This window comes from Salmo trutta, chromosome 7 (assembly GCF_901001165.1).
Source record: "Salmo trutta chromosome 7, fSalTru1.1, whole genome shotgun sequence".
Taxonomy (NCBI): Eukaryota; Metazoa; Chordata; class Actinopteri; order Salmoniformes; family Salmonidae; genus Salmo; species Salmo trutta.
This window is the reverse complement of record NC_042963.1, coordinates 43106814-43121893: the sequence shown is the minus strand read 5'-3', so window position 1 is coordinate 43121893 and position 15080 is coordinate 43106814. Positions and strand designations below refer to the sequence as shown.

At 42.3% G+C, this 15080-nt stretch overlaps 2 protein-coding genes across 2 annotated transcripts; both read right to left on the bottom strand.

The window, feature by feature from the left end:
• Nucleotides 1-4720: 4720 nt before the first annotated feature.
• LOC115196611 (matrix metalloproteinase-16-like) lies at nucleotides 4721-9840 on the bottom strand. The gene is made up of 7 exons (XM_029757465.1): nucleotides 9663-9840; nucleotides 8363-8511; nucleotides 7987-8109; nucleotides 6045-6352; nucleotides 5722-5877; nucleotides 5087-5116; nucleotides 4721-4734 (listed from the first exon to the last, which is right to left on the bottom strand). The coding sequence occupies exons 1-7, from the start codon at nucleotides 9780-9782 to the stop codon at nucleotides 4721-4723; spliced, it is 900 nt and encodes a 299-aa protein (XP_029613325.1). The 5' UTR covers nucleotides 9783-9840.
• Nucleotides 9841-10769: 929 nt separating this feature from the next.
• LOC115197450 (uromodulin-like) lies at nucleotides 10770-14631 on the bottom strand. The gene is made up of 9 exons (XM_029758995.1): nucleotides 14453-14631; nucleotides 14298-14343; nucleotides 14099-14206; nucleotides 13813-14021; nucleotides 13439-13596; nucleotides 12306-12548; nucleotides 11943-12117; nucleotides 11257-11362; nucleotides 10770-10936 (listed from the first exon to the last, which is right to left on the bottom strand). The coding sequence occupies exons 1-9, from the start codon at nucleotides 14474-14476 to the stop codon at nucleotides 10818-10820; spliced, it is 1188 nt and encodes a 395-aa protein (XP_029614855.1). The 5' UTR covers nucleotides 14477-14631; the 3' UTR covers nucleotides 10770-10817.
• Between the last annotated feature and the right edge of the window lie 449 nt (nucleotides 14632-15080).

Here is a 15080-nt window from a genome sequence, read left to right as displayed (position 1 = left end):
CCACCATGATAGGACAATAAATAAATAAGATGTATAATTCATTATAAAAAGTATATCCATCATCTGAACAACATTGAAAGCTCCCTCACACCCCGCTCACAGCAATACATTGGTTCTGTGATATGCAACCATTGCCTTTCTCGCTCAACGCCACACTTTCCCAAACATTAAAAAAACACACGCCACACCATCCACATATACTGTGCCTTCTGTTTACTGAGTTTTTATCTTCACCATGTTGAATTAGTGTTTTTGTGTTCCAATTAGTTATATTTGAAGATATATAGAATAGCTATATTTTTGTTGTATTATTACAATCCATAACCAGGCTAGAATTGTTTCATTATTTTCCTCGTCTATAAGAACTTTGTAATTTTTAAAATAGTTTGTCTTTGTTTCTGAACAACTGGTTATCGATGATGAGAGCTTCTCGTTTCCCTTTTAATCTATTTTCCTTAAATTGGATACAGAACTTTACACCGTTCTGCAATTTCCTTCGGGAACTGGTCATTCATGCCAATTTGGGTCCCAGCAAGTCTTTTACCCAGGCTTTTAACCATTATTTTATCTTTAAAGGAAGCAAATTTGGCAACGATTGGGCGTTCATACCTCTGCCCTCTGTCCGAAGCGGTGTACACGTTCGAGTTGGATTTTGTCGATCGCTTCGCGTGGAATCTGAAGCGCTGTCAGGAGGAACTCTCTAACTACAGATTCAGGAACTTCTCCTTATTTCTCTTGGATACCTGTAAGTACCAGATTTTCTCTCGTGGATCTAGTCTGTATGTCAAGTAAGGTTTCTCTCAGAACGGTGTTCTCCTTTTTAAGTTCATTCACTTCGGTTTCAATATTATTGACTGTCCCTTTTAGCTTGTTTGTATCTTTCTCCAATGTCAAAGCTTTTTCATCACTCATATCAAGGCTTGCCTTCAACTCTTTTATACCCTTACTGACTAATTCAAGTATACCCAGTTTGTCATTTATTGATTTTAACAGATTGGTTTTGACCTTTACCATTCCCAGTGGTGGAAATATTAAATTGTCTGTGTTTGTAGAAGTCACGTTTTCGTTTTGAAATAGGTTCCCCTGTCTTACTCTCCATCATGTTTGGGTGTTGCTTGTTTTCGTAATATTTGTCGATAAATTTCTCAAGCCTTAAGATTTGTTTTGTGTTATTATCCAGATTGAAGGTTATCACCCTCCAGATTGTGTAGTGCTAATATTTAGTCTAACTTACCGATATTGATTACGTTTTTATCTTGAGGTGCTCTACATAACTACGTTCAGTCTGCCATCTTCAGTCCACCATATTTCTATTTTTTGGTCTGATGTGATTAATAAGGAACATCCAGATGTTGCACTTAATGAATTTATGAAATTGCTTCTACCAATTATTGATAAACATGTACCTGTTAAAAAACTGACTGTTAGAACTGTTAAGGCTCCATTGATTGCGGAATTGAAAAACTGTATGGTTGAAAGAGATGGGGCAAAAGGAGTGGCTAATAAGTCTGGCTGCACATCTGACTGGCTGACTGCAAATTGAGAAATGATGTGACTAAACTTAATGCGTACTTCATTGGCAAAGTGGGCAAACTTAAGCTGGAAATGCCTTTGTACGCATGTATAATAATAATGAAATAAAACATTGTCAGTTAGAATTTTATAAAGATAATGAGGGACAGGTGGAATTATTGTTATCGATCAATAATGACAAACCTCCTGGCATTGACAACTTAGATGGAAGGGTACTGTGGATGGTAGCTGACTCTATGGCTACTCCTATCTGTCATATTTTTAATCTGAGTCTAGACTCTAGAGGAAGGCGTTTGTCCTCAGGCCTGGAAGGAAGCCAAAGGCATTCTGCTACCCAAGAGTGGTAAAGCGGACTTTATTGGTACCAATCAGCTCTTAGCAAACAGTTAGATTTTTGGGGGGGGGACCAAATGCAATGCTATTTCTCTGTAAACAAATTGACAACAGACTTTCAACATGCTTATATAGAAGGGCACTCAACATATACTACTCTACAGTTCCTGGTTCGACTCCAGGCTGTATCGCATCCGGCTGTGATTGGGAGTCCCATAGGGCGGCGCACAATTAGTCTGAATTACATTACATTCATGAAAATACAAGTGTCTTACATCGTTTAAAAGCTTATCTTCTTGTTAATCCAGCCGCTTTGTCAGATTTCAAAAAGGCTTTACGCCGAAAGCATACCATGCGATTATCTAAGGACAGCGCCCCGCATACAAAAGCATTACAAACATTTTCCAAACAAGCAGAGGCGTCACGAAAGTCAGAAATAGCTATAAAATAAATCCCTTACTTTTGAAGATCTTACTCTGTTTGCAATCCCAAGGGTCCCAGCTACATAACAAATGGTTGTTTTGTTAAATAAAGTCCTTCTTTATACCCCCAAAAAGTCAGTTTAGTTGGCGCGCTTCATTCAGTAATCCACCGGTTTCCCTTGTTCAAAATGCATACAAATGAATCCCAAAAGTTACCAATTAACTTTGTCCAAACAACAATTAACTTTGTCCACAATGCATAAATAAACTATAACATTTAAGACGGAGAATAGTATGTTCATTACCGGAGATAAATAACGAAGTGCGCGCCCTCATCCACGCGCGCCACAATACTACAGCCAAAATGGGAGCCACCTAGAAAAACTACAAATTCTAGCTCATTTTTCAAAAAACAAGCCTGAAACTCTTTCTAAAGACTGTTGACATCCACTGGAAGCTTTAGGAACTGCAATCTGGGAGGTATTCCATTGATTTTCCCATACAGTCATTTCAATGAGTGCTGAGCTCAAACAAACAAATTCCGGAAGGATTCTCCTCGGGTTTTTGCCTTCCATATCTGTTATACTCACAGACATTATTTTAACAGTTTTGGAAACTTTAGAGTGTTTTCTATCCAATACTACCAATTATATGCATATCCTAGCTTCTGGGCCTGAGTAACAGGCAGTTTACTTTGGGCACCTCATTTATCCGAACTTCCAAATACTGCCCCCCATCCCTAAGAAGTTTTTAAGATACTGTTTCAAGAAGCAGTCTTATGCGCTGACTGTATGGAAGCTGATAATGAGTTTTTTACTCTGCTGGTCTCGGCTGGTCTCAGGAAGTCATTAGGAATTCTCACTGTCCGACACAGAGTCAAGACTGAGTACTAAAGTATACGACACAGAGACAAGACCGAAACACTCAATATGTGGTCTTGAGACCGGACTGGCTACTACAACACTAGGTCAGAGTATGTGAGCTGAGCTGAGCGGAGCTGGAGCGGAGTGAGAATCGGAGCGTGCGGAACCAATTTGACTGGAGCACAGAGCAAGATTCACAAAGGCTGGAGCATCGGCCTTCTCGCCCGCTTCAGTAGCGCTCACTTCATGAGCTCAGGGCATGCTTGGCCCAGCATGCATTTGTAGTCTGCTTGTGTGCTGCTATAGCCCCCTGCTTTAGCTACTGTCATGAAATTCGCTAAATATTTTCATAAATAAACTGATAAAACACACAGGCGCAAAATCAAGGTGACTTACAAAGGACCAAAAGCAAGAGAGGGAGTGTAGTGATGTAGTGTCCACAACTACAGAATCATTCAGGAATCTGAAAGGGGTAGCTAACAAATATCATTATAGAAAAGTATTTCTAAAGTAAAAATCAGATATCTTCAAAGTTTTGTAAATGTTTTTATATTGTCTATACAATAGGCCATAATTGATTTTTGCCAAATAGGCCTGGCATATTCCCACTTTCAAGGAGCTTTCTGTTTTGATTAGGCCTACCTATATAAATATAAACAACTCTGGCAAGAGTGGCCCAAAGGGTGTCTAGCATCCCCAGTGGCTCTGCAAGTGTGGAGAGTATATTCTCCGCTGCTGGCCTGTTCTCCAGGCACCATTGCATGAGCCTGAAGTCAGACTCTGGCCAAACTCATGTTTCTAAAAATTAATGCAAAGGCACTGTAGACTGAGCCTAATAAGGGATTTGTTTAATTTGTATTTAATTCTAAGTAAGTCACAGCCTATATGAGCAATTTCTAGACTACAATGAAATGTTTAAATGCTGAGCCTTTTATGTTCCTACCAGCCTAGTGTCACACTCACAAATGCTTCACAATGTATTTCTTTGTAGGCTATAGCCTTGAAATAATTGAAATATTATAGCTTAAACAATTAATTAGTGTTTTGTGGCAGACCAGGGGGTTTGGTCAAGACGTTTACACAGATCAGACACGGACAGAGTATAATTAGCTCGGTTTCAAGGGTGTTTATTAAATAATAAATCAAAAGGAAAAGGATAGGTCTCCCCCATGAGACCCTCTCCGGGATACTGTCTTCTGGGCTCCGGGTCTTGCTGTATCCTGTCGGGCACACAAACACAACTCCCTCGTCTTAGCTCGGGTAACCGTCTACACCTACATGGAAGTCACCTCACTTCCCCCAGTCCTCTCCTGTGTGCTGCCCTTCTGGCAGCTTCATGGGACTTGTACAGCTGGTGAGCAATCAGCCCTTGATTACTCACCAACTCCCCAATCAGCCCCGATTCGTCCTGGGCGGCGAGCCCGTCGAGACCTGGTACGTCCAGCAGATGGAGCCATTGCCTCAATGTATACTCCGTCTGTCACCAGGCCTCGACGAGTCTCCCCCTGGTGGCTGACCTGCTGTATGCCACAGTTTATACGTTCATTATCTTACTCAGTAACTGTGCCTCTATATGCCCTTGTCTACAGAGAGGTGTCAGCAGGAGAAAGGGGTAAAGAAGAAACACCTGTCTCAACATCAACAATGAAGAGCCTTCTAGGCAGAGTGGCAAAGAAAAAGCCAAATCTCAGACGGGCCAATAAAAACCAAAGATTAAGATGGGCAAAAGAACACAGACACTGGACAGAGGAACTCTGCCTAGAAGGCCAGCATCCCGGAGTCGCCTCTTCACTGCTGACATTGATACTGGTGTTTTGCGGGTACTATTTAATGAAGCTGCCAGTTGAGGACTTGTGAGGCGTCTGTTTCTCAAACTAGACACTAATGTACTTGCCCTCTTTCTCAGTTGTGCACCGGGGCCTCCCACTCCTCTTTCTATTCTGGTTAGAGCCAGTTTGCACTGTTCTGTGAAGGGAGCATTGTACAAGATCTTCAGTTTCTTGGCAATTTCTCACATGGAATAGCCTTCATTTCTCAGAACAAGAATAGACTGATGACTTTCAGAAGAAAGTTTTTTGTTTCTGGCCATTTTGAGCCTGTAGTCGAACCCACAAATGCTGATGCTCCAGATACTCAACTAGTCTAAAGAAGGCCAGTTTTATTGCTTCTTTAATCAGGAAAACAGTTTTTAGCTGTGCTAACATAATTGCAAAAGGGTTTTCTAATGATTAATTAGCCATTTAAAATGATAAACTTGGATTAGCTAACACAACGTGCCATTGGAGCACAGGAGTGATGGTTGCTGATAACGGGCCTCTGTACGCCTATGTAGATATTCCATCAAAAATATGCCATTTCCAGCTACAATAGTCATTTACAACACTAACAATGTCTACACTGTATTTTTGATCAATTTAATGTTATTTTAATGGACCAAAAATGTGCATTTCTGTCAAAAACAAGGACATTTCTAAGTATCCCCAAACCTTTGAACGGTAGTGTATGCATGTGTGTGCATGTTTATCCGTGCGTGTGTGATGGCTGTGGGGGCCTGAGGGCAGGCTCCTCACCATATATCATCTGTATTCCATTCCTATCATCCTCTGGGAGTGAGAAGATCTTTGTGTCCATGTACTGGTAAAGGGGAGCCATGATGGCATTATCAGAGTGCCCCAGACCCAGAGCATGGCCCAGCTCATGCACCGCAACAAGGAAGAGGTCAATGCCTGGAGGGAGAGAAATGGGAGAGAGGGAGAAAAAAAGATAGGAAGAGGAGAAAGAAAATGAATATCAAAAGATATCAAATCGGATATTCATTTTGAACAAGGAAATAGTAGCAGTAATAGTGATTGAGGGGGAAATTGGGGCAAACGGAACAAAATGTCTATCTAACCTGATGGATCGTGGTTGTCAAGGGTCCAGGATTCATCTGCGTCAAAGTGCGTGTCTCCGCCCATCCCGGGCCCTGGGTAGTAGGCATGAGCCAGAGACCCCCCCTCGCCCTCAAACAGAGACATGTCTCCATGGAAACCAGAGGCAAACAACAGCATGATATCTAGCGTGTCCTGGCTGCTGTTGGTGATGTCTTGGAAAGCGATCTTTTCAAAGCTCAATGGAGTCACGCGCTCCCACACCTCGAAAGCTCTGCGGATGGCCTCCAGTGTCCGAACCTTACCAACCTTTGGGGTGGTGTTCATAATGCTGGGAGAGGGGGTTGAGTATAGGACAAAATATTCTTAGCACATATACTACCGGTCAAAAGTTTTAGAACACCTACTAATTCAAGGGTTTTTCTTTATTTTTACTATTTTCTTTACCATTTTCTTTACTATTTTCATTGTAGAATAATAGTAAAGACATCAAAACTATGAAATAACACATATGGAATCATGTAGTAACCAAAAAAGTGTTTAAACAAATCAAAATATATTTTAAATTTGAGATTCTTCAAATAGCCACCCTTAGCCTTGACAGCTTTGCACACTCTTGGCATTCTCTCAACCAGCTTCATGAGGTAGTCACCTGGAATACATTTCAATTAACAGGTGTGCCTTCTTAAAAGTTCATTTGTGGAATTTCTTTCCTTCTTAATGCATTTGAGCCAATCAGTTGTGTTGTGACACGGTAGGGGGGGGGAAACAGAAGATAGCCCTATTTGGTAAATGACCAAGTCCATATTATGGCAAGAACAGCTCAAATAAGCAAAGAGAAATGAAAGTCCATCATTACTGTCAGTAAATACGGAATATAGGTCAATAGCTCAGTCAATATGGAAAATTTCAAGAACATTGAAAGTTTCTTCAAGTGCAGTTGCAAAAAGCATCAAGCGCTATGATGAAACTGGCTATCATGAGGACTGCCACAGGAATGGAAGACCCAGAGTTACCTCTGCTGCAGAGGATAAGTTCATTAGAGTTACCAGCCTCAGAAATTGCTGCCCAAATAAATGCTTCACAGAGTTCAAGTAACAGACACATCTCAACATCAACTGTTCAGAGGAGACTGTGTTAATCAGTTATTCATGGTTGAATTGCTGCAAAGTAACCACTACTAAAGGACAGCAATAATAAGAAGAAATGTGGTTTAAAGCGCAAATAGGAGATTTTTGGTTCCAACAGCCGTGTCTTTGTGAGACGCGGTGTGGGTGAATGGATGATCTTCGCATGTGTATTTTCCACCGTAAAGCATGGAGGAGGAGGTGTTATGGTGTGGGGGTGCTTTGGAGGTGAGACTGTCTGTGATTTATTTAGAATTCAAGGCACACTTAACAAGCATGGCTACCACAGCATTCTGCAGCGATACGCCATCCCATCTGGTTTGGGCTTAGTGGGACTCTAATTTGTTTTTCAACAGGATAATGACCCAACACACCTCCGGGCTATTTTACCAAGAAGGAGAGTGATGGAGTGCTGAATCACATGACCTGGCCTCCACAATCCCCCGACCTCAACCAAATTGAGATGGTTTGGGATGAGTCGGACCGCAGAGTGAAGGAAAAGCAGCCAACATGTGCTCAGCATATGTGGGAACTCCTTGGAAAGGCAATCCAGGTAAAGCTGGTTGAGAGAATGCCAAGAGTGTGCAAAGCTGTCATCAAGGCAATTGATGGCTACTTTGAAGAATCTAAAATATAAAATATTTTTCACCGGTAGTGTATATACAGAGGGTCATTACAAATGACATATGTTGTCAGTGGTCTATACACATATGGGAATTCAGGTCTCTTTGCAGTGTTGTTTATACTGACACTTTACATGCCAGTCAGGGGAAATCTGTTTGAGATTCCCAACATGGTTTTCTTAGAATCCCCCAGCATACATAGGCCTACCACACACCTGTAAGTCAGAAGGTTCTTGTCCCACTTCTGGCCAGTGAGAGCGTAGCGTTTCCGCCTCACACCGTTCTCAGCCTGCTCAACAGATTTGTCTGGGACTCCACAGCGAGGCCTTCTCATGGCCCTAAAAGGGGAGTGAAAAACACAGTTGAATAAATCCCAGATAACCACATAGATATATAGGATCAGATACATTGTTCATTTAAGGCTAGAGAGTGGTTCCACAGTGCTAGACCAGGAGGTGCAACTTTTCTCTGTCTCAGAATAGCTCTATAATGTAACCATGACCTTACATTATTACATTATCTTGACATCATTATCACTTTAGTTTCTATCAGTCTGTATAGTATAACTGAGGCTGCCAGTGGCATCCATACTTCAGTGTGGCAGGGTCCATCTCTCCAGTGACCTCTAGGCCATAGAAGCGCTGCATGTCACTGACGGCATTGGACAAGATTTGAGAGGACTGCATGGTTGACATCTGTCTGCTGGTTTGAGACAGGTAGCCAAACCTCCGCAACCACAACTACAATTATACAACAGAGATAGATAGATGGCGCGAGAGCCAGAGAAAGAGAGACAAATAGAGACAAGAGAATTGAGAGATTGAGAGCAACATCAAAGGGAGAGCAGTTAAAATATATAGAGAGAGGACAGAGAAACAGATGGTTTCTATTACTTCATGGCATTACTCTTTGAGTCACACCTTCTTATTGGCAGTTTAGATAACCACAGGGTCAGCCCAACAGATGATAGGATAGAGCAGACGTCATTGGGTATAAGAGTAAAAGCTTTGTAAGCATTTAACCCAAAACAAAGCACTGATATACAGATTTTAATCAATGTAAATTACAACAAAAATTCTACATAAACCGTCTAAATTTGACTGTACTATATATACCATTAATATAGCCACAAGCAGACGTGTGTCTGGCTGTAAAGTCTGGCGTACAATATTAATATACCATTGATAATCCAATGGAAACAACAGAGACCCAACCAAGACAGCAGAGAGCTTGCCTTGCAAAAGCCTTGACAGGGGAATTTAAAAACAAATGGGCCCACTGAGCACAACCAGAGAGCTCATGCTTTCTCTGTAAACAAGCATGCACTGCACACCTGCACACATAGACCCATACACACACACACAAACAGAGAGAGGGCAAGAGACACAAATAAATAAAGCAGCTTCAGGCCACCAAAATGCGACTCAGAGTGCTCAATCTGGATATCTTGCACAACATGCCTGCAGGATAAGCAGTACAGTAGGTGAGGAACACATTGTGGTTTACAAGCATGTAAATAGGGTTTTACCCTAGAGGTCAAACTTTTACACAACACATAATTACTCCTAATAAGCCTGCCATGCATGAAGGGGGAATGTTGCCCAATAGCCATTATTGGAAAGGTCAAGGGTCATACATGTGTGCATCAAATATGTCCATGAATCTGCCCATGTCCTCATGATCAATGATGAGAAAATTGGAAGTCATTAGATCACATAAAATGCAAGATCAGTTTAGATTACCTGACCACCAGGATAATAGAGATCATGCAACGTTTCAGTTAAAGGAAACTAAATTCATCAGGCGACTGCCACAATTCCACATATTTACGCACCATAAAAAAACGTCCATATTTTAACATTAAAGGACACACGTATGCAACATACTGTACCTCTGCGTTTAAAGGGTCTTCGTCCGCATTGGCAACAAGCCTGTTGCACAAGAGCAAGACGATTGAGGCCATTATTTGTTTCCACAGCCCCGGAGAAGCGCTTCTCCAGAGAGATGCCATCTTTATGCGCCCTCGTTCGCCGTGCAATGGACTGTCAGTCAATGTGACTGGAAATTGCCATCAAGTGATGAGTGAACTGCTATGTGACAACATAGTCAAACGCCTTGGTTGAGTTCAAATTCTCTCTGCAGTTCAACCACTGGGTCGTGGCGCGCTGAAATCAGATCTTTGCGAAACAGCTCGGTTTAGAACTGGTAGAAATTATCCACAAATATGTGATCATGTGTTATAAGGCCCGAGTCAGTTTTCTATTTATGCCCAGTTCTTAATGGCCCACATGAGCTAAAGGTAAAAACAGCATTTCTGGCATATTAGTGTATGTTAACTACTTCCCCTTCAGTCAATAGCTTTCCTGCACAATAAAGTACACCTATGAGGGAAGAGTAGAGAAAAAAAAGAATGTCAACAAGCATCATGTTCTGTTCTTGGTGGTAAGGTGTATCCGTACTATACTCTAAACGTAATTGTGGAGGATACCCTCGAACAAAATACAATTTTCTTACAAATTACTTCCAAGTATCCAGAAGGTCTGTTAGATTTTAGTTCAACCACCACATGCCTCTTGCAGGCTGCCCTAGATTGATATTCCAATAAACTCACTTCCTTTTGAGAATACAGAGAGCAGTGACTTTCTGCTAGAGAGATCAAGCAACGTAGCCTACATACCGTGTGAAGTCTATTAGACAAAGCAATTTCTCTGGAAAGTAAACTCCCCTCCCCCTGGGGATGAATTATAGACTGAGCCCTCAGAAGGCTCCTATTGCCATCTGCTGATAACTAAGAATCACTACCATTTGACCAAATCGATTGACACTATAATAGGAGTTGGTGTTTGATAAGACCCATTAATGATTTAAACCAGTAACTGATGTTTGAACTTGTTTGTAACCCACATTATTGAACTACACGGCTGAATGCTCAGAGTTCTGTGGTACAGACATGTTCATAAAATGTCAAAGGCACAACATTCCTGCAGAGAGGGGCTCATTTAATTGTCATAGAAATGAATAAATGTTTTATTCAAGTTGTTGGATGTCAGCGGTTTGCTAGCTGTGACAGTCGTCGGTTTCCTGCCTTGGCGATGGTGATTAGGGCGAGGAGGAAGAGGCCCAGGACCCAGATGCCAGCCACAGGAACCATCATCAGCAGAAGATCTAGAACATAGTCAAGACTGTTGAAAACACCTCACCCTGCCCTAAGCTGCAACATGAGCCCAGAGGGGTATACTACAAAGCAGGATCAATGATTTAGCCAGTTAATGTGCCTAAGTCTTACAGCCATTTATTTTGAAAACTGAAAGAAAATGCCTACACCAAAAATGCATACCCAAGTTGAGCTTTGTAGTATAGCCCTCTGGTCTATGTCACAATCATAAAAAACGTGCATGCAAGTAGAGTGAGCAAGGGCAACAAAATACATTTCAATCTTACGTAGATAACGAAACGCACACAAAGGATAAAACACAAATCCTTACTAGATTGGGGTCGGTCTGGTATGTCAATCCTGATTGGTCCATATGACAGTAGACCTTGAGTTGGGTCTCCACGCACTGCTGCCCTCTTGGTTATAGATTTGCACTCCTGTAGCAGTAAAGCAGAGATGTATCATTAATAAAAGACAAAATCTTGTATGCCATGCCAACTTTAGAAAATGCATTCTCTTCATGAATAGAAATAATGTGCATTTTAAACCCCTTTTCATTGTATCCAAGTGGTAGTTAGTCTTGTCCCATTGCGGCAACTCCCGTACGAACTGGGGAGTGGCGAAGGGCGAGAGCCGTGCGTCCTCCAAAACACAACCCCGCCGAGCCGCACTGCTTCTTGACAATACTTACTTAAACCAGAAACCAGCCGCACCAACCTGGCGACAGTGGGCATTGCACCTGGCGACAGTGGGCATTGCACCTGGCGACAGTGGGCATTGCACCTGGCGACAGTGGGCATTGCACCTGGCCTGCCACAGGAGTCGCTAGAGCGCAATGGGACAAGGACAACCCGGCCAAACCCTCCCCTAACCCGGACGACACTGGGCCAATTGTGCGCCGCCTCATGGGTCTCCCGTTCGTGGCGACAAAGCCTAGAATCGAACCAGGATCTGTAGTGACAGCTAGCACCGCGATGCAGTGCCTTAGACCGCTGCACCAAAGGCCAGTGAACTTACAGGAATGCAGGGTTCGTCATCATCCAGGGAGCACAAACGCACTCTGCAGTGCAGGTACAGGTCATGAGGCTCCACAACAAAGCGGAACATGTCAAAGCTGTACCGGATGGTTGAGGCCTCTCCATTCGCGCCCATTGTCGTATTGAGAAAGGTGACAGTTTCATCATTCACACACCTGTGAGGGGGGAGTGTCTTGGTTGAATAAATCCAAGACCGGCATCATCGAATTTAACACTGGATCTGTTACAATTAGTCTGACATGCCACATTGCTCACAGCTTGCTAAATGAATTGTTCATGCCATGTTTCAAGAGCAAAAGTAGGCGTACATGTTCCCAGGGATTAATGTTGATTGTCCACTCACCCATTGCGCAGCAGGGTGTGAACAGAGCCGTCTGTCTGGTTGGGTTTGGGGGACTGTGTGGCCCAGCATTCATTCACCCTCAGGTGGAAGACGTCCTCCAGCTCCACGACCTTGATCTCCACATACACCCTGTCCCGGAGGTGTATCAGCGGTGAGCTTTGGAACACCTCTGTGTAGGTGTGATCTGTGAAGAGGGCCATCTCCACCTTGGCATCCAACTCACCCATCCGCATCACAGTCTCACTGAACCAAAACAGCACAGAATTACTGTGAGAGAAATGCTTGTCATATCCACATTACCTGAACTGGAAGAACTCCTGCTTGTAAGTCAGTCCGACATTACTAGCTGTCCCAGCTGGCGGATAGCCGTTGCTACCTAGGTAGTGTTAAGGGTAAGCAAGATATTCTACCAACACTCACTAAGTGAAAATTCCTCAATGCCCCACTTGAAAGCTACAACTGTCTAAAAGTCCATGGCTAGGTGCAGGTGGTTTGTTGGAATTTAGAAAATGCCCAGTTAAAGTCAATACATTATCCTCAATGAAGTAACGCAACAACAATGTACGCCGCCGTCTTTTCCATTTCTAATCTTCTCCCATTGAGCCAGACAAGCGAGTGTCATTCAACACAAAGCTTGATTTCTGAGTCACACTCATGACATGCAGCACTTGGGGTGGACACCCACCTGTCTCAATCAATGAGAATAATTGAAATCAAGATTGCAGCATATTGCTTCACATGGCAAAAGTGAAATAAACAGCATTTTCTAAACTCCAACCAAATGCAACTAGCCATGGAGGGTTACAAGACAGTGGTGGCTTTCACATAGGGAATTGAGGAAATATAACCAGGATTAGTATAACATTTTGCTTACCCTTAACACCATCCACAGCCATCTGGAACACCTAGTAATGTCAGACCTGCAAGAATAACTCCTAAACCTATTGTATAGGCTCAAACTAGAGGCCAGAATTGTTCCTGGAGAGGAACCCCCTGAGTATCAAGTAATAAGGCAATGTGACAAATTGCATCTCAAGTGAGTCTACTTGTTAGGCCGTTCCAGTAATAGACCAAGACTACCTTATAAAGTATATTAAGTTGTGATCAAGTCAATTTTAGAGAGTGGGCCTTACCTAGAGAAGGGGATGATGGGGTACGGCAAACTGACAGTGCGGATGTATGGGTAGATACACGTGTACTCAATTTTTATCATTGGATCTCTTATTATATTTCCATAAACTTGAGGGGCCGACATGAGCGTTAAGGCATATGCGATGTGAGTGATGTTTTTCTGTTGTAAAAAGAGAAAGCACAATGCCAGTAAAAACAAACTTCCAGCTTCATAAATATCACTTGGACTTGCTGCGATAACAAGGGCAAGAACTTCTGCCCTCAAAATCGATGCATGACAGGTGACAACTATAGATCAGTGTGTTGAGTCTTGAGATTAGGCCTTTGAAACAGGATTATCAAAGGATAATATGAAGTGTGGATGAATCATACTTACCTCCAGTGGTTTACCACCACAGGAAATGTACTGATCCTTTGATATCCGCACTATGTAGTATGGGACATCAGAAATAACGTCCTTTTGGGCACGACAAGACTCATTCTTCAAGTGCAGAGATTCCACCGGTACTTTGTAGTACTGGAAAAAGTCCTCATTCACCATGATAGTAATGTAGTCTTTGCCACACATGACATTGATGGTCGCAACTAAAATAAATAAACAGTTTTAGAACAAATTCCAACAGAACTACTGTAGTTATTCTGGTCTACCAAAATGTTTAAACCTTTGTCGCACAGGTCTCCATAGTAGCCAACAGCACATTTGCAATTGCTTTTGTCGAGGGATATCAAACACTTGGTTGTGTCAGTGCAGTGTGTGACATTGCATATTCCTGAGAGAAAACATGACATCAATGGAGGCCACTCACAATGATCAAGTAAATACTGGCAATCTATAGAAAATCAGACAAATATGTTTCTCACCAAGGACACAGTCACAGCAGAAAATGACCACGAGGACCAAAAATACCTGGTAAATTCCACAGCAATTAACCTACATAACATTTAACACATTTTCTACATTGTAGTTTCTAAATGTGTCCTTTTGTTTCAATACAAGCATAACAGTATCTACACACCTTCAAGTTGAATTTGAGCGCCATCGGTTATTTGCAATCTGTTTCCAAAATATATTTACTTATTTTTGTACTGACTCAAACTACTGGAAGGTCAAAGTAACATAGTCCTGCCTGAAGAACACACACAAAAAATGTAGCCTTATATACTCAACAGATCAAAAGGCCTGCAGCAGCAATTACCATAGACCTAGGTGATTACCTGAATGTAAAACACCTGTTTAATTTGTATCTGAGCAATAAGCCTACCCCCAGTGACGCACCTTAATTTCCCTCGGAGCGCCCCAACTTCCATCAGTAACCTCATTGGCCAAGCACAGAAATGAAGTCACCCCATATTTCCCAGCCTATCAGTAACCTAATTTCTCCAGTCAATTGCTGAACCCCCCCTAATCAGAAGACCGAACATTGCAGGGAGAGACATGGCTTCCTCCGCTTTGACGAACATTTCAGGTGTTAGTTGGGCGAGGCCTGTCTCCAACATATTGAAACCTCGCCGTTCAATGTTAATTGGTTATCAAACTGTAAGTGCTTTATTACAAACTTCTCATGAGTTGAGAGGTTTTTGGTCTGTTTTTAAAAAGTGAGCATTAGCATTTTCATTCCACGTATTAGCATCCTGTTAACATTA

Excerpts from the sequence above, each read along its gene's own strand:
- LOC115196611 (XM_029757465.1), bottom strand. The coding sequence starts at position 9,782 with ATGGCATCTCTCTGGAGAAGCGCTTCTCCGGGGCTGTGGAAACAAATA. Across the intron at positions 8,512-9,662 it reads AAGACCCTTTAAACGCAGAG|TTGTGGTTGCGGAGGTTTGG; the intron begins GTACAGTATGTT and ends GTATAATTGTAG. Across the intron at positions 6,353-7,986 it reads AAGAACCTTCTGACTTACAG|CATTATGAACACCACCCCAA; the intron begins GTGTGTGGTAGG and ends CCCCTCTCCCAG.
- LOC115197450 (XM_029758995.1), bottom strand. The coding sequence starts at position 14,476 with ATGGCGCTCAAATTCAACTTGAAG. Across the intron at positions 13,597-13,812 it reads GTGGTGGTAAACCACTGGAG|AAAAACATCACTCACATCGC; the intron begins GTAAGTATGATT and ends TTTTTACAACAG. Across the intron at positions 10,937-11,256 it reads ACCAGACCGACCCCAATCTA|ATCTTCTGCTGATGATGGTT; the intron begins GTAAGGATTTGT and ends ACTATGTTCTAG.